General features: G+C 37.5%; 1 protein-coding gene across 1 annotated transcript in view; it reads right to left on the bottom strand.

Moving 5' to 3' along the window:
- The window catches only part of ENSA (endosulfine alpha), an 88010-nt gene extending 76828 nt beyond the window's left edge, over positions 1-11182 (bottom strand). The window contains exon 1 of the mRNA XM_053705478.1: positions 11020-11182. Coding sequence (XP_053561453.1) covers positions 11020-11076 — 57 coding nt within the window. The 5' untranslated portion in view covers positions 11077-11182. The remainder of the gene's footprint in view (positions 1-11019) is intronic.
- Positions 11183-26885: the final 15703 nt, after the last annotated feature.

Raw genomic sequence — 26885 nt, forward strand, 5'->3', positions numbered from 1 at the left:
GAAAAACCTCACAGTACACAGTCCTTTTAAGCTATGGTTTTACTTAAAACTAAAAATATATAGTGTAAGTGCTAAAAGCACTCTAGTAAACAGGATGAGCATGTGTGTGTTTTGTCTATGGAATAACTGTATGAAGCATCACTCAACTTCCTTGCTACGAGATGAAAATGATTGATTTTTGATGCTTGAATTCTATGTATGTTTAGCAAGACAGCTATAATTGTTAACAAAAGGAGGTAAAACTAAAAATTCTGTATTTATAATAATAATAAAAAAAATTGTGTGTATATATATATATATTATATTTATTTATAGTTTTATATAAAAAATGTATACGTACTTAACATACAGTAATGACATTGTTACCTCCCACAGTCATTTTACAAAGCAAATACAGACTGTTCCATTTGCATCCTGGCCTGCAAGGTTGATGCATATTATTTTCAACTACACCCTGTGTAAGGTTTTATAGATAGACAAAACATTTTATAAAAAAGCATTAAAGGGACATTATACACTAGATTTTTCTTTGCAGATGATCCATTTATACAGCCCAATTTTTTTTTTTTTAATTAACATTGTGCTGATTTTTAGACTCCTAACCAAGCCAAAAGTTTTATAAGTAGACAGTTGTTTACCTACTCCAGCTTGCTCCTGTTTGTGTAAAGGGTCTTTTCATATGCAGGGCAGGAAAAGGGGGGGGGGGGGGAAGTCTGCTCTTTTTGATTTCTAGCCCATTTCAGTGGGTGTCCCTGCCTAACCTTTTCAACAATGCTAAACTGGGAGCTTCTAAGTAAGTTTTTATAAAGTTATATACTGGATTTTTAGATTAGTATCTTTGCATATTCTTTTTTATAGTAGTGTCTATTACATGCAGTTATATGCACTTTATAAAGGGACAACACTAGGAAACTAGTTAGGTGAAGTAAAAAGCTTTGCAATATACATGAATGTGCCCCCTTTTCTTGTAATTTTACTCTAATTGTGTTTTTTTTTTTTCAATTTCTGAGAATGGATAGTGCACAGTGCAGGCTTCACCTGTCTAACCATGCTATATATATTCCCCTAATATATAAAGAAAGAGAAACGTCTCAGCAGCCTGTTCTATGGGGAGTTACCACCTAGGAACAGCCTCTTCTCGCCCAATTGTGCTTTTCACAGAGGAGAACTTTCCTTAAAGGGACACTGAACCCAAATATTTTCTTTTGTGATTCAGATAGAGCATGTTATTTTAAGCAACTTTCTAATTTACTCCTATTATTAAATTTTCTTCATTCTCTTGGCATCTTTATTTAAAAAGCAAGAACGTAAGTTTAGATGCCGGACCATTTTTGGTGAACAACCTGGGTTGTTCTTGCTGATTGGTGGATAAATTCACCCACAAACAAACAATTGCTGTCCAGGGTGCTGAACAAAATTGGCTGCTTTGCTTAGATGCCTTCTTTTTCAAAAAAAGATAGCAAGAGAACAAAGACAAATTGATAATAGGCGTAAATTAGAAAGTTGCAGTAAGAACAAGAGAACAAGGCGCAACCCCACATTAAGGTAGAATTACACTTTATTAGGCACACACACGATTGAACAAGAGTTAAAATAACCATTTGCAGTAGTATAAACAGAATACTCGGTCTGGGGTTTGCAATGTTTCTTGTTCAGAGGAGGATTGCCTGGTATTTCGGGGCTAGTCTGACCTTGTTAGACGGGATGAGACTGATAAACTTCAGGAAAGTTCTCCTTTGTGAAAAGCACAATTGGGCTAAAAACAGGCTGCTCCTAGGTGGTAACTCGCCATAGAACAAGCTACTGAGCTGTACGTCTCTTTCTGTATGCATTTGTATTATGACTCTGGGGAAGTCTCTCCCTAAGGGTGATGGAGGGGAACCAGACGTGGACTAATGCCCAGTGTGCTTAGAGGAATATGGCTGCACCTCACTGACGAGGCCCAATGAAGGCCAAAATGATATAGTCTTGGGTTGCCATTTCCCTTTCTCAGAGGAGAATTTTTATTTTGGGGCTGGGCTGACCTTGTTAGTCGGGATCAGACTGATTTACTTCAGGAAAGTTCTCCTTTGTGTAAAGCACAATTAGGCAAAACAAGGCTGCTCCTAGGTGGTAACTCGCCACAGAACAAGCTACTGATCTATCGTGGTAGAGCACTTGTCTTTCTGTATATGTAATTGGAATATTTCCCTAAATGACACAGCAGATATTATAAAGATAACATACTGCAAGTTGTGCTAATAAAATGAAAGAGGTAAACCTTGTCTACTCCAGTAAGGAGTCCAGATTTGCTCCTTCAAATAAGACAAGCTGTGTGGGGAGTTTGACCAATGAAAAACAATTGCAGCAATCAATGTAATAGTTTATTTAAATTTTAAACATGGCTGGTATGTTAATTCACTTAAAGGGACATTGTACACAAGATTTGTCTTTGTATAAATGTGTTGTAGATAATCCATTTATATAGCCCATCTGGGAGTGTTGTAAATGTATAGTTTTGCTTATTTATTTTTAATAACATTGTGCTGATTTTCAGACTCCAAACCAAGCCCCAAAGTGTCAGATGTACACGCTTGTTTACAAACTCCTGCTGGCTCCTGTCCATGTTATCTGTCTTTTCATATGCAGGAGGGGGTGTAAGTGTCTGCTCTTCATGTTTTCCCAGCCCCTTTCAGTGGGTGTCCCAGCCTAACCTCAGCAGCAGTGCTAAACTGGGAGCTTCTAAGTAAGTTTTTAAAATGTTTTTTTTTACTAGATTTTTATATCAGTACCTGTGCATATTCTAATTTTATAGTAGGGTCTATTACAAGCAGTTATATAAGAATTGGTGTATACTTTCCCTTTACACGGTTTATGCCTGTTTTAACTCAAAATAAAAATTCTCATAAAATGTTTAAATAGTGAATAGAAAGAGTTTGTAAAGCAATTTTAACGACTTTCCCAGTAAAATTCTAGTAGGATTCTGAGCTCTGACTTTATATTCTATGCTGTAAATTTGCTTTACAGCAAATAGTGCTAACAAAATGAAAATATTTACCTACCACTTGACGCCGTTAGGACGTTCCATGCCTTCCTAAAAGTGATGGGCTTTAAAATGGCATGGAACATCCTGCTACATTCTAAAACCAAACGGCGGTTTGGTGATATGATAGCAACTTTCAAGTACGTTAAAGGGCTTAGTAAAACTGAGACTGTGGGTATTTTACATAAAATGGAAAATTCAAGAACAAGGGGTCATGATCTCAAGCTGAAGGGTAGTAGATTCAGGATTCATTTGAGGAAGCACTTAACAGAAAGAGAGACTGATTTATTGTCATAAGTAACACCTAATACATTATTTTTAAAGCTTTGAAATGAAGACTTTAAAATGTTAAACAGCATTATAAACCTAATAAAATAATCACACAACACAGAATATATAATTAAACTAAGTTAAATGAACAAAAACATTTCCTAAACAGCATTATAAACCTAATAAAATAATCACACAACACAGACTTCACTTGCATTTTTCTGCAAACAGTTCTTTCTATGCATTCCATTCTGGACTGATTTATAGACAGGAAGATCTTGTTCCTTTGAAATCTGCTCGATAGCTCAGGTCTGGTTAAACTGATTAATTTTAGCTTGCTTGGCTTTGCTGCAACACAAGCAGACATCTCCACCTACTGGCTATTTTAATCAATGCACTGCTTTAAATGCTTTTCAATAGCAGTCACATGACTGGGAAAAAAAGGTTGTTATTCTGAAATGGTGCAAATTGAACCGTTGTAAATCGAGGGCCACCTGTATTCTCCTTTATTTGGAATGTATTTTCTCCACAAATTGCATTTTGTATTCCCTGGAGACTTGATTGCATTATGCATACTTAAAAAGAGACAGTAACAAGTTGTGATTAATAAATAAAAAGTTTAGTTACACATAATGATACAACTCTGCAATACATTGATGTTGCCCACTTTTCATGTAATTTAGCTCTGAAAAATTAGTAATTTCTAAGACCTTGAAAAGCACCCTGGTGATTTATCAAGGTTAACCCGGCTACATAGCTGTCCCTAAATGACTATCAGATAACTACAAAACAGTTCACTATGTACTAACTTTATGACAGTGACTAGCCTTGTTGTCTGAACTAAAGATTGGCTAATCCAAATAACGCAAATGGTTGGTTGGTGGAGTTGGGTATTAAAAAATGATTGCAGTAAAAAGGATGTTAATTTATTTTAAACACATTAAGACTTGACTGATGTTATTCTATAGCAACACAACAGAAAGGTCTTGTAATTACAAGGCGTTTGCTGTCCCTTTAACAGTACAGTAAAGTCAAAATTCAACCATCTTGATTCAAATATATCATACAATTTTAAACAACTTTCCAATTTACTTGTATTATCAAATTTGCTTTACTCTCGGTATCCTTTGTTGAAGAGTAAAGCCAAGTAGGTTTTATAGAATCTCAGGACCGTGCATGTGTCTTTGCCATCGGGCAGAGTATTTGCAATAGTATTAAATAGCCGTGTTATACATTTTTGTAAACAAGGCTCAACACTGTCTGGCTCCTAAATTTTAAAAAGATTTGTCAACCCCTGGGTGTAAACACTACTACCACCGACTGCTAAAGATGTGTATGGTCCTAAACTCTGATCAACCGGCATAGGTTTACTCTAGTAAGGAATATTGAGAACTAAGGAAAATTGATAATTACAATTGCAAAGTTTAATAATAAGTTTTTACTTTACTGTTCTTTTAAGAATGACCTGCTGTTTATATGTCCCTTTATTATACATAACCTTCGCTTTTTTTTACCTAGGCAAATCACATTTTAAAAATATAATTTTCAACATAAAACACTGTTGCTGGATAACTGATAAAATGTTTCAGGAAACAGAATCAGAGAGTGTCATTTATAATGAGAAACCAGAACATTTCTGTTCTGAAGGACACAACATGACAAATACCTATAAGGCAGCAGATCCCGTGGCCATGGGCTCAAGGACCCAGCAATAAACAAACACATAAGGAAACTGCTGCATATTGCAGTACTGCATGATAAACCCACCTCACCCAAATTTAAAGGGTTCTGCAACCTTCTTACACCATGATGTGTTATGCTGGTATATTTGCTTCTTTGGCGGATACATGAAAAAATGATAGAAATACTGATAACAGAATTTAGAACGTACTTGTATAAGAACAACCTAGCAAGCTTTTTTTTTTTTTTTTTTATCTTTAACAAACCAAAAAAATTACATTATCTGTTTTTGGTAAAGGGAATTTTTTGGTAAAATCTGAGCATTTCATACGACCCCTATAAAGGCCAAAAGCAAATTCTGAAACTATTATTTTTTTTTTAGGACATGAAACACAATTTTTTTTCTCTTTCATGAATGAGACAGAGCATGCAATTATAAACAACTTTCCAATTGAATTATATTATCAATTCTGCTTCATTATTGTAATATCCTTTATTGAAGGAGTCTAAATACACAGAGAGAGAAGTGCACTCACAGGAACGAACAACCAGCTCAATAATTGTTAGCCTGTTCTATGGCCATTTACCACCTGGGTGCAACTTCTTTTAGCCCAGTAATGCTTTTCACAGAGTAGAACTTTCCTGTAGTATATCAGTCTGATCCCGCCTATTACGGTCAGTCCAGCGCCGAAATACCAGGCAATTCCTCTCTGAACAAGGAACACAGCAACCCCAGACAATCGTTTCGGCCTTCATTGAGCCTCGTCAGTTCCTGGTAGAGCGCTTCTCTCTTCGTATGCAAATTAATATAACCCTGGGGAGGTCTCCCTATGGGTGATGGGGGAAACCAGACGTGGACTCCTTGCTCAGTGTGCTTAGAGGAATGTGGCTGCACCTCACTGACAAGGCCCATAGGAGGCTGAAACGATCATCTGGGGTTTGTTATGTTCCTTGTTCAGAGGAGAATTGCCTGGTATTAAGGGGCTGGACTGACCTTACTTGGCGGGATCAGACTGATATACTACAGGAAAGTTTTCCTCTGTAAAAAGTACACTGGTCTAAAAGAGGCTGCTCCTGGGTGGTAAATCGTCATGGTAGAGCGCTTCTCACTTCGTATGCACTTTATTGAAGGAGCAGCAGTGTGATACTGGGAGCTAGCTGAATACATCAGTAAGCCAATGACAGGAGGCATTTATCAGTAGCTAGCTCCCAGCTGTTCCTACCTAGGTATTCTTTTCGACAAAGAACACCGAAGGAACAAAGCAAAAATTAAATAGAAGTTAAATGGAATTTTATTTAAAAATGACATTCTCTTTCTGAATCATGAGAGATAAATATTGAGTGTCATATCCCTTTACAATGATACAAATAAAAAAGCTGATTATTTAGGCAATTTGAAAACGTGAGTTACAGAATTTTCTTTTTGTGTTGAATAAGCGCAATTTTTTTTTCTCACAAAAGCAAGAGGAGTTAATGCCCCTTTAAGGTTGCCTGATGCATGCAGTAACACTTTTTCTGCCGGTGTGAATAAATGTAAACGACTGAGGATTCCTTGGCACACATGTAGGACAGCTGTAATGATCCGATAAGTACTGCTCTATATGGTAGTGACTGGGGTAAAAACCACATACTGCCAGACAAGGGGGTTTAAATCACTGCTGTGTGTATACATTACTGGCAGCCAACTGTGTAAACTCATTACTTTGTGTGTGTTGTGGGAAGGCAAAATAATGTGTGGGGTATCATTGCTTTATGTGTATTAGCAGCTGGGGCTAAAAATGACTGTTCATTTGTAAAATTTATAAGAAGACTTAAAGGGACAGTAAACCTAAAATATAATGTTATATAATTCTGCACATAGTGCAGAATTATATAACATTATATTAGTGCTATTGTTATAAAACTTAAAATAACCTTTTAATTTTTTTAAAATATGGCAGTTTTATAGACCCGCTCTCTGTGCTCTGCTGAGCGGGTCTGTTTTTATTCCACAGCGCATCGGGCCAGCTGTATAGTCACAGCCCGGCCCGACCGCGCCATAAAGGCTGTGACACACTGCAAGCAGAGCGATGCGCAGCGTGTAGATGCGGCTGTGCGCGCTCAGTGTGTCCTGCCTATTCATCTCTGAGCACTCTGCTGCATCAGGTCGCGTAGCTGAGCTTTCTGAGATGAAATATTTGATCTTCAGAAGCGATGCGACGCAGAGCGAAGCAGCTGCTTCGCGCCGCATCACTTGCAGTGTGTCACAGCCATTACACTAAGTGCAGCTCGCTCCTGCTGTCAGACACTACACTTAGTGTAAAAGGTGCACTATGTGCAGAATTATATAACATTATATTTTAGGTTTACCGACACTTTAAGGAACACTAAATACTTCATGAACATTCCTGTAAATACTGGTGCTATTATTTAAGAATTTAGGTTTCACTGAAGGTATCTGAAGGAGAGCCGTTACGCATGTGCAAACATATCACCAATAGAATGCATTGAAAGAGAGATTTCAACATGGCGGCACACGTGACTAGGGAGGCGGAGAATAACCTCAATGCTATGCTAATAAAAAGTATTTATTTGTATATAGATATATAGAGAATAACCCAAAAAGTTAGGAGCCAGTGGCTCTTGGGTTTGTTGAGCCCTGGTTTATTGTCCCTTTCGGTAAGGGATTTAGTGTGGCCTAGGTAGGAGCCATTGCATAACCTTACCCACTACCTCTTCCATTTAGCCCACTGGTTGTCCATTATTTCTTTGGAGAACTAGCACCCTAGTTTAAAGTGAAGCTCAATTTTGATGAATTAGTGCCCATTTTTTAATAATCTTATTAAAAACAAGGGCACTTTAATGCATCAAAATTGACATTTCACTCTTTTTCTTCAAAAAAAAAAAAAAAAAAAAAAAAAAAAAAAAAAAACCAACAACAACTTACCTTTTCATTCTGGCAGCCGCTCCAGCAAATTCCCACGGTCGTCGGAAGCCTCTGCAGACGTCAGAAATGACGAATCCGGCTTCCTCCAATCACGCCCCCCCCCCCCCGGGGGAATCTTGGCCTGATGCGACGCCGTGATTGGAGGAAGCCGGATTCGTCATTTTGGACCCGCAAAGACTGCTTGCGATGGGTGGAGGAAGTGCTGGAGCGGCTGCCGGGATTAAAAGGTAAGTTTTTGAAGAAAACGAGTGAAATGTCAATTTTGATGAATTAAAGTGCCCTTGTTTTTAATAGGATTATTAAAAACCGGGCACTAATTCATCAAAATTAACCTTCACTTTAAGTTCAGTTTTGTTTGATGAGGGATACTTTCTTATAACAAAGTAAAAACAAATCCTCCATGGTCCAGACAGTCTCTTGTATGAGAAAGGAAGGGCCATAAAAAAAAAATATATATAAATAATAATAATAATAATAATAATAATAATAATAATAATCTGTCTTTTTAAGCCAGGCCACACATTTTCTTCCAATTAAATTCTGAAATAGAAGTTTTGTTTTAAAGAGAAAGTTTAAGCCTCAACAAATATATAATTTACAGCCTCTGGATTGATGGAAAAGTAGACTAGGAGCTAGCAGTCACCACAGGTGGGTAAAGGGCTACAAACAGGGAGCAAATCATACTGATAAGATTTGTTACAATGTAAAAGATGACAAAGAAACTCAAGGACTGAAATGGAAGACAAACCCAATGACATGCAGTATGGCAGGGAACAGAGGTACCCAAGGTGAGGCAGTCAGGATTCCAACAAGGAGTCCTAAGGCTAAAAAGCAGACCCATCCATGACACTAGACAGCAGCAAAATTAACTTACAGGTTCACAAGGTGAGAAATAAAAGGATGGCAACTGTGGTGCTCAATACTAAACACCTTGTAATTACAAGACATCTCTGTTGTGTTGCTATAGTACATAGCCAAGTCTTAAAGTTTTGAAAAACGCATTAACATCCTTTTTACTGCAATTATTTATTAACCCTTTCAGGGCCAACGACGGCTCTGAGCTGTCGCAGTTTCCCACTCAGGTGCTAACGACGGCTCAGAGCCTTCGCAAGCACTCTCCCACCTTGAGGAAGATCTGGGGGCTCCCACCCGCTCCTACCCCGGCGATCGGGTTTGCATAGTGACAGACATTGCAGGGCTTCACGTTATGCGCGATGACGTCATTGTGCAACTTTATTTAAAAATAACAATTTTACGAATAGGAGGGGGCATGCTGCTTAGAAGCCTGTATATCTCAGGCATCTAAGCAGCTACAGACCTCCCCCCCCAAGACCCACCGTTGTAAAGGTAATCGCATAACCTTCCCAACAGTGGGGACCTGAAAAAAAAAATATAAAAACCCTTTAAACAGCTTAGCACACAGGTGGGAAAGTGCTTAGCACTAAAAAGGGTTAATAGCCAAACTACACCCACCATCACTTGCCTTACTTGGAGGAGCCAATCTGGGCTTTAGTCAACAGACAACAAGGTTAGCTCCGGCTATAAAGTTAGAATAGAGTGCATTATTTTGCAGTTATCTCATAAAGCCAATTAGGGAAAGATATATAGCAGGGTTAGCCTTGAGAGCTTAATAGGGTGCAGTTAAAATTCTGTGAATTAGAAATTGCTCAATTTTCAGTGCTAAATTACATAAAAAGTGGTGAAAATAAATAATGAAAGTCATTTCATTAACATAACTAAACATTTTATATACAAATTTCAGTGTGTGGTTACGGCCCCCTTAAAGCAGATATTAACACAACCCGGTAGCAAGGTTGCCATAAATAACAAAATTATAGTCAGTCTCCTACCTTTTTATAATTGCCAACATACATCGCTTTAGAAAAGGATTCCATGGCTCTCAAGTACAAATAACATTTTCAATCGCTGTCATCCATGCCTAAAAAGGCTGCAGGATATAGCAGCAAAAAGTCCAAAACTAAAAGGTGACAGGAGCTGCAGAGCATCACAAAGCTAATGAATGCAGAGTCAGAGATGCCCAAGGTTTGAGGGACATGAACCATATAGGTGTCTAGAGTTGGCCTGAAGAGAAGTAGGGCATAGAAGGAAGCATAGCTAAAGAAGTTAGAGGCAGCATGAGTATACTAGCAAGAGAAAAGCTTTACCTATGGGGGTACACCATTGTTTAAAGGACATATTTCAATAAAGCTTTTTTTTTTTACCTTCTGTCCTGTGTATTTTGATGCATTTTTGTGTTTTGGTTTTATATGTTGGCAGAAGGGCCTGAAACTAAAGAGATTATGTCCAAAGCTAAAGATGAACCTCAGTCCTCAGATAGGCTCAAAGCTAGAGGCACAAGAAATACAAGCAGACCAAAGGTCAGTGGACAAAGATGAGGTGCAAGGCCAGAGATTGCAGCTGCCAAGTATGGAAAGTGCAAAGATCTCCACTATCAGGCCAGGGTTAGAGCAAGCAAGTGTATGAGAACAGTTGACTTTCTTCTACATTTTTACATCAAGTTCAGTATGTTATAATGTAATCTGGCAGACAAGACATTGAGTTTCCAAGAACAAAAATAAAGGGTGGGGGATAATGAATCAACACAAACAGTATCCAAAAGAAAGTATGATTCATACACAAACACTTCTGAAAAAGAGATAACCTAGATACAGTAACATGGTGGATGACTGCTTAAAGATGCCTCCTGTAACTGTGCAAAGACCACTTTAGAAGACCATGTTTTGACCTTGTATTTTTGTGGGATACAGAAATGCAGTAAGAATCAAATGACAGTCTGTACAATCTACGATAATACAAACCTAGCTAGGGGGTATAAGTACCTGTAAAACTGTACACATTTATAACAGTGGCTGCCAAACAACAGGGCTGTTTCTCAGTACACTACAGATAACTCTAGCAGAGAATATTTAAATACTACACACATTAATAGGGAACCCCAAATTCCATTATCTTTAAGCACCGCCCTCTAAAGTCATAGACAGCCAATCATACAGCATCCAGTTCAGCATTCTGTCAAAAGCAACCAGGAAAGTGACCCCTTCGATGACCAGCGCTTTTAAGTGGTTACTGGCCGCCATTAAAAAAGGTGGGCGGGGATCACCTGTTTCTCCTCGCCAGTCTCTTCCAGGTGGGTGTCTCCTTCGTATTTATCAGACATGGTCCCGGATGAGGGGAGGGAAAGGGAAGAACGAAGGAAGATAACGGATTCTTCCACCAAGCACCTCGGTCCGTTCAACTCCGCTCCAAAATGGCGGTTACCGTATCTGACGTCACAGAATGGAAAGAGGTACACCCTCTCGGTCGCTGCCAGGAGCAACAGATTCTAGCCAATCAACGAGGCCAATGACATCATAGTCGCCCAATAGAAAGATACAAAGAAGCAATAATCCCGCCTCCGGTTTTGACAGACAGGCCCAAGAACTAATCAGAGAAGGGGTGGGATTTAAGGGACGAAAGTTGACGTAAGTAACCAATCAAAAAGAGATCGTGACTGGATTCTGTTGCCATGGAAGAGATGCATCAGTGTGCAGATGATGAGCAAGACAAGCTTCTGATGTTTCTGTAGTTTTTGTTAACAAACACGTATTTTAGATACAATAGTATAAATAATAACAATAGTAATAGCAAAACACTTTTTTGAAGCCTGACTGCTATCTGCTGAATATAGTACAGGGCAAAATAAAAAAATAATACTTATAAAATTGTATTTAAAAGTAAAAACTCAAACACATAGTGTATAAGAAGATATTCAAAAAACAAATATGTTACATATAGTATAATGTTCTAGCATTACAGTAGTATAATTATCATTCTTTGTTTAAAGAAAGGTTAAAGGGACATGAAACCCAATTTTTTTCTTTCATGATTCAGATAGAGAATACAGTTTTTTTTTTAAAATAATTTATTTTAGAACCAGCAGTATAAAAGAAAAAAGAGAAAATATTAACGTAATTTGCGCCATACAAGGCCAGTAGTCATTACAGTCATATCAAACAAAGTATAACATTAAAATAGTATTACATTACCACTTGAGTTAAAACCTTAACAGAAATTACCTTGTAATTCTGCTTAATGCTGCTGGAATTGTTTTAATTCCTATTAAACCCACTTCCCTAGGGAGGAAAAAAAAAGGGGGGGGGGGGGGAGAAGAAAAAGGTTGAAGGAACAAGAAAAAAAAAAGAAGGAAGCAAGGGGTAAAGAATGGGGAAAATACATCTGTTCTTTTCCTCTCTTAGTCAGCCATATTAGTGTTTACCAAATGCCAAGGAGTACCAGCTCTGAGTTCCTGAACGGGAATAACATATAGTCAATCTCGGTGATCGGGAGCGATTTAATAAATGCTGCCCATTTATTAAAGAATTGTCTGATATCTGATTCATTATCTATATTAGTGTCCCTCTGTTCCAAAATACATTCACCTAGATTACGAGTTTTGCGTTAGGAGGGGTGCGGTGCTAACGAGCAGTTTATGCTCACCGCTCACTTACAGACAGCGCTGGTATTACAGGTTTTTAGAAACCCGTTATTAACTGCAAAAAAGTGAGTGAAGAGCAAAATTTAGCTCCACATCTCACCTCAATACCAGCGCTGCTTACGTTAGCGGTGAGCTTGCTGAACCTGCTCGTGCACAATTTCCCCATAGGAATCAATGGGGGAGAGCCGGCTGAAAAAAAAACTAACACCTGCAAAAAAGCAGCGTAAAGCTCCTAACGCAGCCCCATTGATTCCTATGGGGAAAATACATTAATGTCTACACCTAACACCCTAACATGAACTCTGAGTCTAAACACCCCTAATCTTACACTTATTAACCCCTAATCTGCCGCCCCCGACATCGCCGACACCTGCATTATATTATTAACCCCTAATCTGCCGCTCCAGACACCGCCGCCACCTACATTATAGTTATGAACCCCTAATCTGCTGCCCCCAACATCGCCGAACCCTACATTATATTTATTAACACCTAATCTGCCGCCGCAACCTAACTACATTTATTAACCCCATATCTGCCACCCACAACGTCGCCACCACTATATTAAATGTATTAACCCCTAAACCTAAGTCTAACCCTAACACCCCCTAACTTAAATATAATTACAATAAATCTAAATAAAATTACTAGAATTACCTAAATTATTCCTATTTAAAACTAAAAACTTACCTATAAAATAAATCGTAAGATAGCTACAATATAACTAATAGTTACATTGTAGCTATCTTAGGGTTTATTTTTATTTTACAGGCAACTTTGTATTTATTTTAACTAGGTAGAATAGTTATTAAATAGTTATTAAATATTTAATAACTACCTAGTTAAAATAAAGACACATTTACCTTTAAAATAAAACCTAACCTAAGTTACACTAACACCTAACACTACACTATAATTAAATTAATTACACAAATTAAATACAATTAATTACAATTAAATAAAATTATCTAAAGTACGGAAAAAAAAAACTAAATTACAGAAAATAATAAAATAATTACAAGATTTTTAAACTAATGCAATCAGCCAATAGGATTGAGCTTGCATTCTATTGGCTGTTCCAATCAGCCAATAGAATGCAAGCTCAATCCTATTGGCTGATTGCATCAGCCAATAGGATTTTTCCTACCTTAATTCCGATTGGCTGATAGAATTCTATCAGCCAATCAGAATTGAAGGGACGCCATCTTGGATGTCTTCACTTAAAGGAACCGTCATTGTTGAAGAAGACTCCGGATGAAGAGGATGCTCCGCGTCGGATGTCTTGAAGATGGAGCCACTCCACGCCGGATGGATGAAGATAGAAGATGCCGTCTGGATGAAGACTTCTGCATGTCTGAAGGACCACTTCTGCCGGCTTCGTTGAGGACTTCGGCCCGGTTGGTTGAAGACTTCTCAAGGTAGGGTTATCTTCAAGGGGTTAGTGTTAGGTTTTTTTAAGGGGGGATTGGGTGAGTTTTAGAGTATGGTTGTTTGTGTGGGTGGTGGGTTTTAATGTTGGGGGGGAAATTGTAATTTTTATTTACAGGTAAAAGAGCTGATTACTTTGGGGCAATGCCCCGCTAAAGGCCCTTTTAAGGGCTATTTGTAATTTAATGTAGGGTAGGGCTTTTTTTATTTTGGGGGGCTTTTTTATTTTGTTAGGGGGATTAGATTAGGTGTAATTAGTTTAAAAAATCTTGTAATTATTTTATTATTTTCTGTAATTTAGTGGGGGGTTTTCGTACTTTAGATAATTTTTTTTAAATTGTAATTAATTGTATTTAGTTTAGGTAATTAATTTAATTATAGTGTAGTGTTAGGTGTAATTGTAACTTAGGTTAGGTTTTATGTTACAGGTACATTTGTCTTTATTTTAACTAGGTAGTTATTAAATAGTTAATAACTATTTAGTAACTATTCTACCTAGTTAAAATAAATAAAAAGTTGCCTGTAAAATAAAAATAAATCCTAAGCTAGCTACAATGTAACTATTAGTTATATTGTAGCTATCTTAGGGTTTATTTTACAGGTAAGTATTTTGTTTTAAATAGGAATAATTTAGTGAATTGTAGTAATTTTATTTAGATTTATTTAAATTATATTTAAGTTAGGGTTAGGGTTAGACTTAGGTTTAGGGGTTAATAACTTTATTATAGTGGCAGCGACGTGGGCGGCAGATTAGGGGTTAATAAATGTAGGTAGGTGTCGATGATGTTAGGGCCAGCAGATTAGGGGTTAATAATATTTAAATAGTGTTTGCGATGCGGGAGTGCGGCGGTTTAGGGGTTAATATATTTATTATAGTGGCGGCGATGTCCGGTTCGGCAGATTAGGGGTTAAAAAATGTATTTTAATGTTTGCGATGTGGGGGGGCCTCGGTTTAGGGGTTAATAATAATATGGGTGTTAGTGTACTTTTTAGCACTTTAGTTATAGTTTTAAGCTACGGCGTTGCACTTTAGTTAAGAGTTGTATGCTACGGCGTTGTAGTGTAAAACTCTTAACTACTGACTTTAAAATGCGGTACCAGGCTTGACTGGAGAGGGTTTACCGCTCACTTTTGGTCAGACTCGTAATACCGGCGCTATGCAAGTCCCATTGAAAATATAGGATACGCAATTGATGTAAGTGGATTTGCGGTATTTCCGAGTCTGGCCAAAGTGAGTGGTACACCTGTACCTTCAAGACTCGTAATACCAGCGGGCGTTAAAAAGCAGCGTTGAGACCGGCCAACGCTGCTTTTTAACCCTAACGCAAAACTCGTAATCTAGGTGATGGTTTCTTCAAATAATTTTTAATTTCTAGGATACTTGGCATCTCTCTCATTTTCCATTTTTTGAAAATTAAATGCCTAGCTGCCAGGACTGATACATTTATTAATTTTTCACTAAGTTGGCGTCCCTTATGGTTTTTCAGACAAAATAAGACATGGGTCAGTGATAGTGTCGGAGAGGAGATCTTAAGTGAGTTATTCAGCCAAAATTCTACTTTCCACCAAAACTGTCTAGTCTTTGGACAGTTCCATAACATGTGCAGTAAATCTGCTGCTGGAAAAGAGCATTTAGGAACAGTTGTTAAAATTTAGATTCCGAAGCTTGCAGTCTTTTTCAGGGGTAAAGTATGACTTATGTAAAAGTTAAACGTGTGCTTCTCTCCAGGTAGCTGAGAGAGTGGTCTGTGCTACTTTAAGAATAGATGCTTGTATAAATTTGGAATCAATGTTAGTCTGAGGTATCAGCAGATTCCATTCAGAGGCAATTTTCTCTTGAATGGGGGCTCCTTTAGTGGATCCTAAGAGGTGATAACACAGAGTGATAGACATACACCCTTTCTTGACCAAAGTGAGCCAACTTTCCAAGTTGCCCAAGGTCCAGCACCAATTTACCTCCTTCATTAATTCTAGGGTAAAATGTCTTATTTGCAGATATGCAAAAAACACCTTATTAGTAATGTTAAATTCATTCTTTAATTATTCAAATGTTTTAACACATTTAGGTCTAAATTTAGGTCTAGACCTGCTTGAAATTTTGGATTGTCCATCAAGGGTAGGTATTGAGAGACCCTACAGTTTATTGAAAAAAGGTTCCCTATTCTCCACCAAGCCTTTAATGGGTTGTAAAGGGTTTTAAGGCTCTTAATACCCATCGGAAGCCCTTTCGGCTTGCAGTGGATTAGTGCTAATGGGAGAAATGGGTAACAAATGCATTCCTCGAGTGTATTGTTCACTACCTAATTATTGGAAAAGATCCAATCTGCCACTATACGTGCCAAAAAAATATAATTGTACAATTGGACATCGGACAGTGCAAGGCCTCCGTACTCCTTTGCGAGAGATAGTTTAATTAAAGATATCCTGGGTCTTTTCCCCTGCCATATAAATCTTCTCAATGTACTGTTGAGTGATTGAATGTCCCTTTCTAGCAATATTATTGAAGTGTTCTGTAAGACATATAGCAGCTTCGGGAGAAGAACCATCTTGAACAGGGCGATTCGCCCAGAGATGGATAATGGTAGATTTTGCAGCTCCTAAGTTTCTCCCTGAAGTTTGCCAAAACTGGAAGGATGTTAATATTATAAATATCACCTAACTTAGGTGGAATTCGAATCCATAAATATTTAAGTAAATCATTGACTATTCAAAAGGGGATATTGGGAGTAGAGTTGGTACTTTTTCTGAGCCAAAGGAGTTCAGATTTTGCTGCATTAACCTTATAGCCTGAAAAAGACCCAAATTGATCGATAATGGAGAAGATAAGGTATGCTGAGAAGTTTAGGTATGCTGGAGAAGTTTAGGTATGCTGATTTTGGTGTTTGACAGGTAGATAAGTATATCGTCAGCATACAGAGCTATTTTCATCTCTTCTTTACCTATTTTGATACCCTCTAATCGGTGCCTGATTATGATTGCTAGTGGTTCAATAGAGACATTAAAGAAGAGGGGGGAAAGGGGGCATCCCTGACGAGTTCCCCTTCTCAACGTGATCTGTGGGGACAGAGTGTTGTTAACTATCATTCTCGTGTGGGGATCTTTGTACAAACTTCCAATAAAATTGAGAAAGCCACCTCTAAAACCAAATTTGGCTAAGGAGGAGAAGAGATGATCAAAATGTACCGAATCAAAAGCTTTCTCTGCATCAATTGAAACAATAGCTAGGTCAGGAGTGCCCTCTCCTCCCCCTCTGCAGATGCCGCCAAGTTCCAGAAATATTCTGTGATTACCAGAGCTTCTCTTATTTTTGCTGAGGAATTTTGCGTATGTAGAAAGCCGGCTTGATCTTTATGAATAACATTAGAGAGTGTTACCTGAAGCCTCTGAGCTAAAATTGACGTATCTTGGAATCTGAATTTAAGAGCGCTATGGGTCTATATGACTCTCTCTGAGTGGGATCTTTCCTTAAGAATTAGATAAAGCTTTCAGGAAAGGATAACAAGAGAAGGAAGCAAATTAAACAATAGAAGTAAATTGGAAAGTTGTTTAAAATTGTATTCTCTATCTGATTCATGAAATAATTTTTTTGGGATTCAAGTCCCCTTAAGGTTCAGGGTTTTTTCTGACCTTGGTCAAATAGGTGTAGGGTTGCCACCTTTTGCACAGAAGATTCCTGAACACTTTTTAAATGGGGGTGGAGAGGGTGTGCCTCGGTGGTGTGGCTTGGGGCGTGGCTTCTCACAGCCTCAAATTAAATATGAAATATAATATATTTATATAATATATTATATATATATCCTATGAAGAGTTTTCTGTATGTATATCTCTAGGGTGTTAAACAATGAAGAAAACAATCGCCTAGATTTAGAGTTATGTCGGTAAAAGACCCGCGTAGCTAACGCTGCTTTTTTTCCCAGCGCACCCTTAAAACAACGCTGGTATTTAGAGTTGTCTGAGTGGCTGCGTTAGGCTCAGAAAAGGGAGCGTTGAGCATAATTTACCTTACCTTCAACTCTCAATACCAGCGTTGCCTACAATAGCGGTAAGCTGGAAAAACATGCTTGTGCACGATATAGGATACAATGGGGCTGAGCTGGCTGGAAAAAACCTAACACCTGCAAAAAAGCAGCGTTCAGCTCCTAGCGCAGCCCCATTGTTTCCTATGGGGAAACACTCTCTAAGTCTGCACCTAACACCCTAACATGAACCCCGAGTCTAAACACCCCTAACCTTACACTTATTAACCCCTAATCTGCCGCCCCCGCTATCGCTGACACCTGCATTATATTATTAACCCCTAATCTGCCGCTCCGGACACCGCCGCAACCTACATTATCCCTATGAACCCCTAATCTGCTCCCCCTAACATCGCCGACACCTATATTATATTTATTACCCCCTAATCTGCCCCCCCAACGTCGCCGCTACCTTACCTACACTTATTAACCCCTAATCTGCAGACCGGACCTCGCCACCACTATAATAAATGTATTAACCCCTAAACCGCCGCACTCCCGCCTTGCAAACACTATAATAAATTTTATTAACCCCTAATCTGCCCTCCCTAACATGGCCGCCACCTACCTACAATTATTAATCCCTAATCTCCCTCCCGCAACGTCGCCACTACTATAATAAAGTTATTAACCCCTAAACCGAAGTCTAACCCTAACACCCCCCTAACTTAAATATTATTTAAATTAAACGAAATAATATTCCTATAATTAAATAAATTATTCCTATTTAAAACTAAATACTTACCTATAAAATAAACCCTAAAATAGCTACAATATAACTAATAATTACATTGTAGATATTTTAGGATTTATATTTATTTTACAGGCAACTTTGTATTTATTTTAACTAGGTACAATAGCTATTAAATAGTTAATAACTATTTAATAGCTACCTAGTTAAAATAAGTACAAAATTACCTGTAAAATAAATCCTAACCTAAGTTACAAATACACCTAACACTACACTATCATTAAATTAATTAAATAAATTAACTACATTAGCTAAACTAAAATACAATTAAATAAACTATTCTATAATACAAAAAACCCCCACTAAATTACAAAAAATAAAAAAATTACAAGAAGTTTAAACTAATTACACCTAATCTAAGCCCCCTAATAAAATAAAAAATCCCCCCAAAATAAAAAAATGCCCTACCCTATTATAAATTAAAAATGTAATCAGCTCTTTTACCAGCCCTTAAAAGGGCTTTTTTGCAGGGCATTGCCCCAAAGTAATCAGCTCTTTTACTGAACGATGAATGAAGGTTCCTTTAAGGGACGTCATCCAAGATGGCGTCCCTTCAATTCCGATTGGCTGATAGGATTCTATCAGCCAATCGGAATTAAGGTAGGAAAATTGAAGTTCAATACGATTGGCTGATGCAATCAGCCAATCGTATTGAGATTGCATTCTATTGGCTGATTGAAACAGCCAATAGATTGCAAGCTCAGTACGATTGGCTGATTGGATCAGCCAATCGTATTGAACTTCATTCTGATTGGCTGATTGGATCAGCCAATCAGGTTTTTCCTACCTTAATTCCGATTGACTGATAGAATCCTATCAGCCAATCGGAATTGAAGGGACGCCATCTTGGATGACGTCCCTTAAAGGAACCTTCATTCGTCGTTCAGTCGTCGGTTGAAGAGGATGGCTCCGCGTCGGCTCCTTTGAAGATGGCTCCGCTCCGGATGGATGAAGATTGAAGATGCCGCCTGGATGAAGACTTCTACCGGATGAAGGACCTCCTCTGCGCACCTTGGATGAAGATTTCAGCCCGTTTGGGTGAAGACGACTCAAGGTAGGGAGATCTTCAGGGGGTTAGCGTTAGTTTTTTTTAAGGGGGGTTTGGGTGGGTTAAAGTAGGGGTATGTGGGTGGTGGGTTTTAATGTTGGGGGGTTGTATTTTTTTTTACAGGTAAAAGAGCTGATTACTTTTGGGCAATACCCCGCAAAAAGCCATTTTAAGGGCTGGTAAAAGAGCTGATTACTTTTGTAATTTAGAATAGGGTAGGGCATTTTTTTATTTTGGGGAGTTTTTTTTATTTTATTAGGGGGCTTAGATTAGGTGTAATTAGTTTAAACTTCTTGCAATTTTTTTTATTTTTGTAATTTAGTGTTTGTTTGTTTTTTGTATTATAGAATAGTTTATTTAATTGTATTTTAGTTTAGCTAATTGTAGTTAATTTATTTAATTAATGTAATGATAGTGTAGTGTTAGGTGTATTTGTAACTTAGGTTAGGATTTATTTTACAGGTAATTTTGTACTTATTTTAACTAGGTAGCTATTAAATAGTTATTAACTATTTAATAGCTATTGTACCTAGTTAAAATAAATACAAAGTTGCCTGTAAAATGAATATAAATCCTTAAATAGCTACAATGTAATTATTAGTTATATTGTAGCTATATTAGGGTTTATTTTATAGGTAAGTATTTAGTTTTAAATAGGAATAATTTATTTAATTATAGGAATATTATTTCGTTTAATTTAAATAATATTTAAGTTAGGGGGGTGTTAGGGTTAGGGTTAGACTTCGGTTTAGGGGTTAATAACTTTATTATAGTAGCGGCGACGTTGTGGACGGGAGATTAGGGGTTAATAATTGTAGGTAGGTGGCGGCGATGTTAGGGAGGGCAGATTAGGGGTTAATAAAATGTATTATTGTGCTTGCGAGGCGGGAGTGCGGCGGTTTAGGGGTTAATACATTTATTATAGTGGCGACGAGGTCCGGTCGGCAGATAAGGGGTTAATAAGTGTAGTTAGGTAGTGGCGACGTTGGGGGGGCAGATTAGGGGTTATATAATGTAGGTGTCGGAGATGTTAGGGTCAGCAGATTAGGGGTTCATAGGGATAATATAGGTGGCGGCGGTGTCCGGTAGGCAGATGTGGGGGGGCTCGGTTTAGGGGTACATAGGTACTTTATGGGTGTTAGTGTACTTTATAGCACAGTAGTTAGGAGCTTTATATTCCGGCGTTAGCCCATAAAGCTCTTAACTACTGACTTTTTTTGGCGGTAGGAGTCTTGTCGGTAGAGGCTCTACCGCTCAGTTCTTCCGAGACTCCAAATACCAGCGTTAGGCAAATCCCATAGAAAACATAGGATACGCAATTGACGTAAGGGGATCTGCGGGAGCCTGGAGTCGCAGAAAGGAAGTGAGCGGTAGACCCTTTCCTGGCTGACTCTAAATACCAGCGGGCGGTAAAAAGCAGCGTTAGGACCCCTTAACGCTGCTTTTGACGGCTAACGCCAAACTCTAAATCTAGGCGATAGTGTGGTATCAATTAATATAGAGATATGAATAGCATAAACCAGTATGGCATATGCTGATGGGAGTTGTAATATCACTGAACAATTTCCTTCGTCATGTTTTGATGATTTCTCTGACCTATTTATTATTTATTATGTTTCATTTCTTTTCTGTAATCCCTCTATATATTCTGCTAGCTAGCTAACCATGATGCTAGATATGGTACAACTAATATACAAGTAGAAAGCAATTTAGAACAAAAGTAAATACCTTTTAGGCTGTTAAGCGATGTTTAGCTTATAACACATAAAATGTTTTTTTCTAAGATGTAAGATATGTAACTGAAAATGTCTACAAGAGAATATATACTGCTAAACTGTATAATAGATATCAGCTACAGTGTAAACTGGTGCATCTTAGCTGTTTGGTAAAGCATATAATATATACCTGTGAAAGTAAGGATTGTACAAAGGATAATTGCAACAATCTGAATATCAATTGTTATAACTGAATATAGTAGGAAATTAAGGTATTGTAAAGGCTTCATAGTCTGTGGGGGGGGGGGGGGAGTGAAGTAGAAGCCAGGTGGGAGTGTGTAATTAAGTCAGAGCACAGCCGCTCAAGCTTCCATGTTGCAGGACAACGAGGTGTCGCTTAAACGATGAGGATTGGCTAAATGTCACAATGTACCTAAGGCATATTATAACAAGTACATCATACAGTACAGGCTAAGTTATGGGTGCACTATACTATCTCCTATATATATATATTAGCTTCAGTGTCTTATCATATTATTAATTGGTATGAAATAACTGCAGATTATATGTATTATTTTTTTATTTTTTATTTTAATGTTTGTATTGGCAAATGTGTCTAAAGATGAATGTTTTACATTGTAAACTGAGTCTATGAATAAGCGCCACTAGGGGGCGCATAACGCATCAGACTACTCTATCTATCCATGTCTGTCTGGGTCTTTATACTAAACCTTTGTGTGAATTACAGACCTGATGTGCAGCCTTTGTTTTTGATGTTTTGAGCGGTTGGTTCCTGCTCCCCTTCAGCTTTGCACCTTGCACTCAGCATTCTCTCTGTGGCTACGTCAACAACTGGCTATCCTTGATGAAGTCATCGTTTAGGCGACACCACGTTGTCCTCCATCATGGAAGCATGAGCAGCTCTGCTCTGACTTACTTTCACGCTGAACCCACTACAGCCTGTCTCGTCTCATGGTTGCTGTATGGATAAACTGAGTATAACAGCGACTACATCAGATTCGGTTCCTGACGGACTCGTAAGTGCCTCTTTTTGTTTTACTCTGAGATAAGGATTGTGTATATGATATTTGCAGCTCTATATGAGGATCCTTAGTTCATTACAACAATGAATGCCCACAGCAAAGGAATAAGCAATATTGCATAAGCGACACTAACTACTGTTGCACGGGAATTGTTTGTTCTGGATCGTTGTTTAAAAGATGTTGCATTTTAAGTGTATAGTACGTTGCCTGTTTGAATGCATTAAAGTGGTCGATAATTATATAACATCGAACCACTGTTTGCCCCAAGTAATTGGGCATGGACATTGATAATGCAGTATTGTCCAGTACATTTTATGATGCTGAAGCTAGAAAGTAGCTCTTTAAACGAGTATTTTCTAGTGATAGAAATGAGGGGTTTATACAGAAAATGGAACCCTTATTCAAGTCGTTAGAAAAATTATTAACCTCTGATTTGAGATTAACATGGGATATTGAGGCTTTTGAAAATAACATAAACCTCAATAGAGTACCCAGGGGACTCAGATTGAATACATCTCTGACATTTGAGGTAGATGATCTTGATATAATCTCAGAGTGGAATGATACTCTAACAGACTGCTCTATTAAACTTATGAGCATTCTGATCAAGTGCAAACATAAGCAGAGAGTAAATCTAAAGGACCGTATTGGTGAAATAGAACTGGAGCTAAAGAAATTTGAGGAACATGAGAAGTTCTTGGAGCATAAGAAGGTTATGCAGGAACATATTGATAACCTGGATAATATCCTAGCAGAAAGAAAGGGAACTAAATTTAGTCGAGACAGGACGGATTATGAATCTAATAGGGTGTATTCCTGGCCAAGCTTCCAACAAGGGAATAAAGGCTATAGATTCAATAGAAAAAACAGATTAAATAATAAAAAAGATGCAAATGATGTGGATAAAGGGATTGGCCCTACTCCTAAACCCATCTTGAAGAATTATAAGAATAAAAAGAACAAGAAAGTGGTGTTTTCATCTACAGAAGCTGAAACCACAGATCAAGTATCCATGAAATCATCAGAAGCATCCTCTCTTTCTCCAGCCTCTTCTGTCTCTTCTGTCTCTTCCTTTTGTTCTCATTCTCTTCAGGGCACGTCAGCAGAGGATACAGAGGGTGAAGAACCGGTGGTGCGCCCTAAGGTTGTAAGAAAAGAACAGAAGATCCCTTTAGGAGAACTAGGAGATCCAAAAGGAAAATCCATAAGAAAAAAAGAAGGCTTAAACAATAATGGGACTTAAGATTTCAGTGTTATTAACATTTCTTCATATGCATTGAGCTCTGATCAGATTAAAGTTTTGAGTAAAGGTCTAGGTTTTGCCTTTTCGAGAAATTTTTCGCCATTCACTACATTGCTGGATGTTAATAAATTTGTCAGGAAGCTGATATTAAAGAGATTTTTTAGTATCAAGCCTGAGCCTCAGGTAGAGAATAGCAATGTTTTAGTGGCGAATAAAGGAGTTGGTGATAGTATATAATTTGAGGATGCTTGTGCATTAAATACCTTAGTGGAATTAAATGTAAATAGTTATACTTTGTTGCAACATGTTAGACCACAAAAAACCAAAAAGAGTAAATCTAGTTTTTATCCTATTCAACACAGAGGACAAGTTTTGAATATGTTTCAAAAAAATGTTGAGAGACAAATATTACAGTTGGCTGACAGAACTGATGAGAATAAATCTAAGAAATATGCTTCAAATTTGACTCCATCAGAGAGGTTGGCATTGGATCTCTTGCAAAATAATAATGAGATTGTAATTAGGAACTCCGATAAGGGAGGCAACATCAAAGTGATATATAAAGCCGATTATTTTGCAGAGGCACAACGCCAATTACAAGACGTAAATGTTTATTGACGTTTGTCAAGAAATCCTATATCAACCTTTCAGAAAGAGCTGATTAGCTTGTTAGATGATGGAATAGAATTGGGTTTATTTAGTGAGGAAGATTTACAGCACTTAATCCCTGACCATCCAGTTGTGCCCCTCTTCCATTACTTGCCCAAGATCCATAAGGATCCTGTGAATCCCCCGGGGAGGCCAATTGTTTCGGGCATTGGCTCCCTTTTGGAGCCAATGTCCGAATGGATGGATGACATTCTCCAGCCTTTGGTAAAAGGATTATACTCCTATTTAAGGGATTCACATCATCTTTTGGACTGTTTGGATAAGATAATATGGCAGGAGGGGTACACCTGGATGGTGGCTGATGTCATGTCTCTTTACACGATTATTCCCCATACTTTAGGTATCTCAGCGGTCAGGTATTTTCTTAACAAGTATACTAGTTATACTACAGACATTATTTCGTTTATTTGATTGTAAGCGATTATCCTACAGCGTTAGATATATGACCTCTGGCTCCTTGACAGAGTGGGTCCCTAGCCACCCACTGTACAAGTAAATTACAAAAAGAAGCTGAAGGAGCGCCTAACCAAAGGCAAGTACACAGAGAAATTATCCTAAGAGTTTAAAATGTTTTTTTCGGACCTATATTACTGTACCTTCATATACTACAAAATGAAAAAATGTTATTGTTATTTTTTGAATTTCCCTCTCTCTATATATGTGTGATACTAACTTGCAAATTCTAATATGAATCACTTCTTTGTTACTGCTTTCCAAGTGCCATAAAGGGTTAAGTAAGGTATCGAATACTCATCAGCTGAACATCCTTAATTGTATTGACCAGGCTTTTAAAAGGGATGTTAACCAGATACACAATATGGTCTATGACTAAGGCTATTCTTGCAGCCGAAACGCGTAAGACCTTTACTGGCTGCTCATGAGTAATTGGTATACCTTTTAACTCATATTTTCTTTTCCCCAATTTTTTGAGTGTATTGTATCATCATTTTTAATTAATAAAATTACCTCCTTTTTTCAATGATTCTCGCTGGATTCTCTTGTTTTGTTTGGATACTAGTTATACTACAGACATTATTTCGTTTATTTGATTGTAAGCGATTATCCTACAGCGTTAGATATATGACCTCTGGCTCCTTGACAGAGTGGGTCCCTAGCCACCCACTGTACAAGTAAATTACAAAAAGAAGCTGAAGGAGCGCCTAACCAAAGGCAAGGTCTGCAGGCAACTATTAAATCTTAAAAATTGAATAATACAAATAAAAATAATGGGGTATATGTCTTAAAATGTGTATATTTATTACATAGACTATATATCACAAAATGATGCATGGATCCATGACTAACTACAATCTTGAAATACACTTGAAATACACTTAAAAAGTAGAGCGTATGTTCTTAAAATATAACAGTCAGATGGTATAAAAACAACAGTTCAGAACATAAGATCAATGAAAAGCATAAAAACAATTGAAAATTGTGATTCGTGATACAGTCAATTTAGAACAAGTAGGTGTATAAAGTTCATCAAATGATATTCCAATTATCTTCCTAGATGTTATCCAAAGTGCAAGTGCACAAAGAATGGTGATGTGAAATCCGCAATAAGATGCTGTGTTACAAAAAATCCAAATAATTAAAAATGTGAAAAAATGTGAAATGTAAAAAATGTGAAAAAAGGAAGAGAAATATATCAAAAACTGGAAGATATATTAAAAAGATGAATACAGCTGTGTGTGTCCAAAATCCAATATATATAAGAAATATATAAAAAATGATGATAATAAAAAAGTGATGATAATAAAAATAAAAATAAGTGATGATAATAAAAATAAAATATGAAAAAATTAAAAGTGAGAAAATTCAAAATTATTGCTCCGTGGTGTATGATCCATCAGATTAAAATAACCAATAAACAATAAATGTAAAAGTCCTCATAACCTGTGGAAAAGGGATAATAACAACATCGAGCAGTACTGTATAAATAAATGACGTTTGATTAAAATATAGCTCACCATATATTGCCAACGCGTTTCGGCCCACTGTAGGGTCTTTCTCAAGACTAGTATATGGTTGGTGAGTTGGTTCTTTTATATCTGTGATTTGCCAAACATTGATTAAGTTTCTGGCGCCAAAAAGTAGTAGTAACTGGAAGTACTGGACCGGATCTATTGGCCCTGTGAACCGGATGTGTTATACCGGAAAAAAATCTGAATATTTATATTTCCAAAAAAGTGTCAATGCCCATATGTATGTGATTGAAATTATGTCCTTAATATGTAGAATTGTGCCTCAAATAATACATAAAGTGTATTGGCTTATTACCGTTGGCTTCTGTTCTAACCGGAAATGGTTAGTTTCGCCAAACCGGAAGTTCCATAAGTTGTTGTTACCCATTGCCGATACTATCTGAATAAACCGGAAGTGGTTAATTTCGCCAGACCGGAAGTGGGTAAGGCTCAGATTTCTGGTTGGCTACCGGAAGTGAATTATCCTATCTTTGTGTTTATCATCCGGTGTGTCAGGGGATCTGATCGGATAGAATTGGATAACAAATGTGTGTCTGATAAAAGCATAATAACCTATCTCTTGTGAAAATTTGAGTGAGAACACATAATTTA

The sequence above is a fragment of the Bombina bombina genome, chromosome 1 (assembly GCF_027579735.1).
Source record: "Bombina bombina isolate aBomBom1 chromosome 1, aBomBom1.pri, whole genome shotgun sequence".
NCBI classification, from domain to species: Eukaryota; Metazoa; Chordata; class Amphibia; order Anura; family Bombinatoridae; genus Bombina; species Bombina bombina.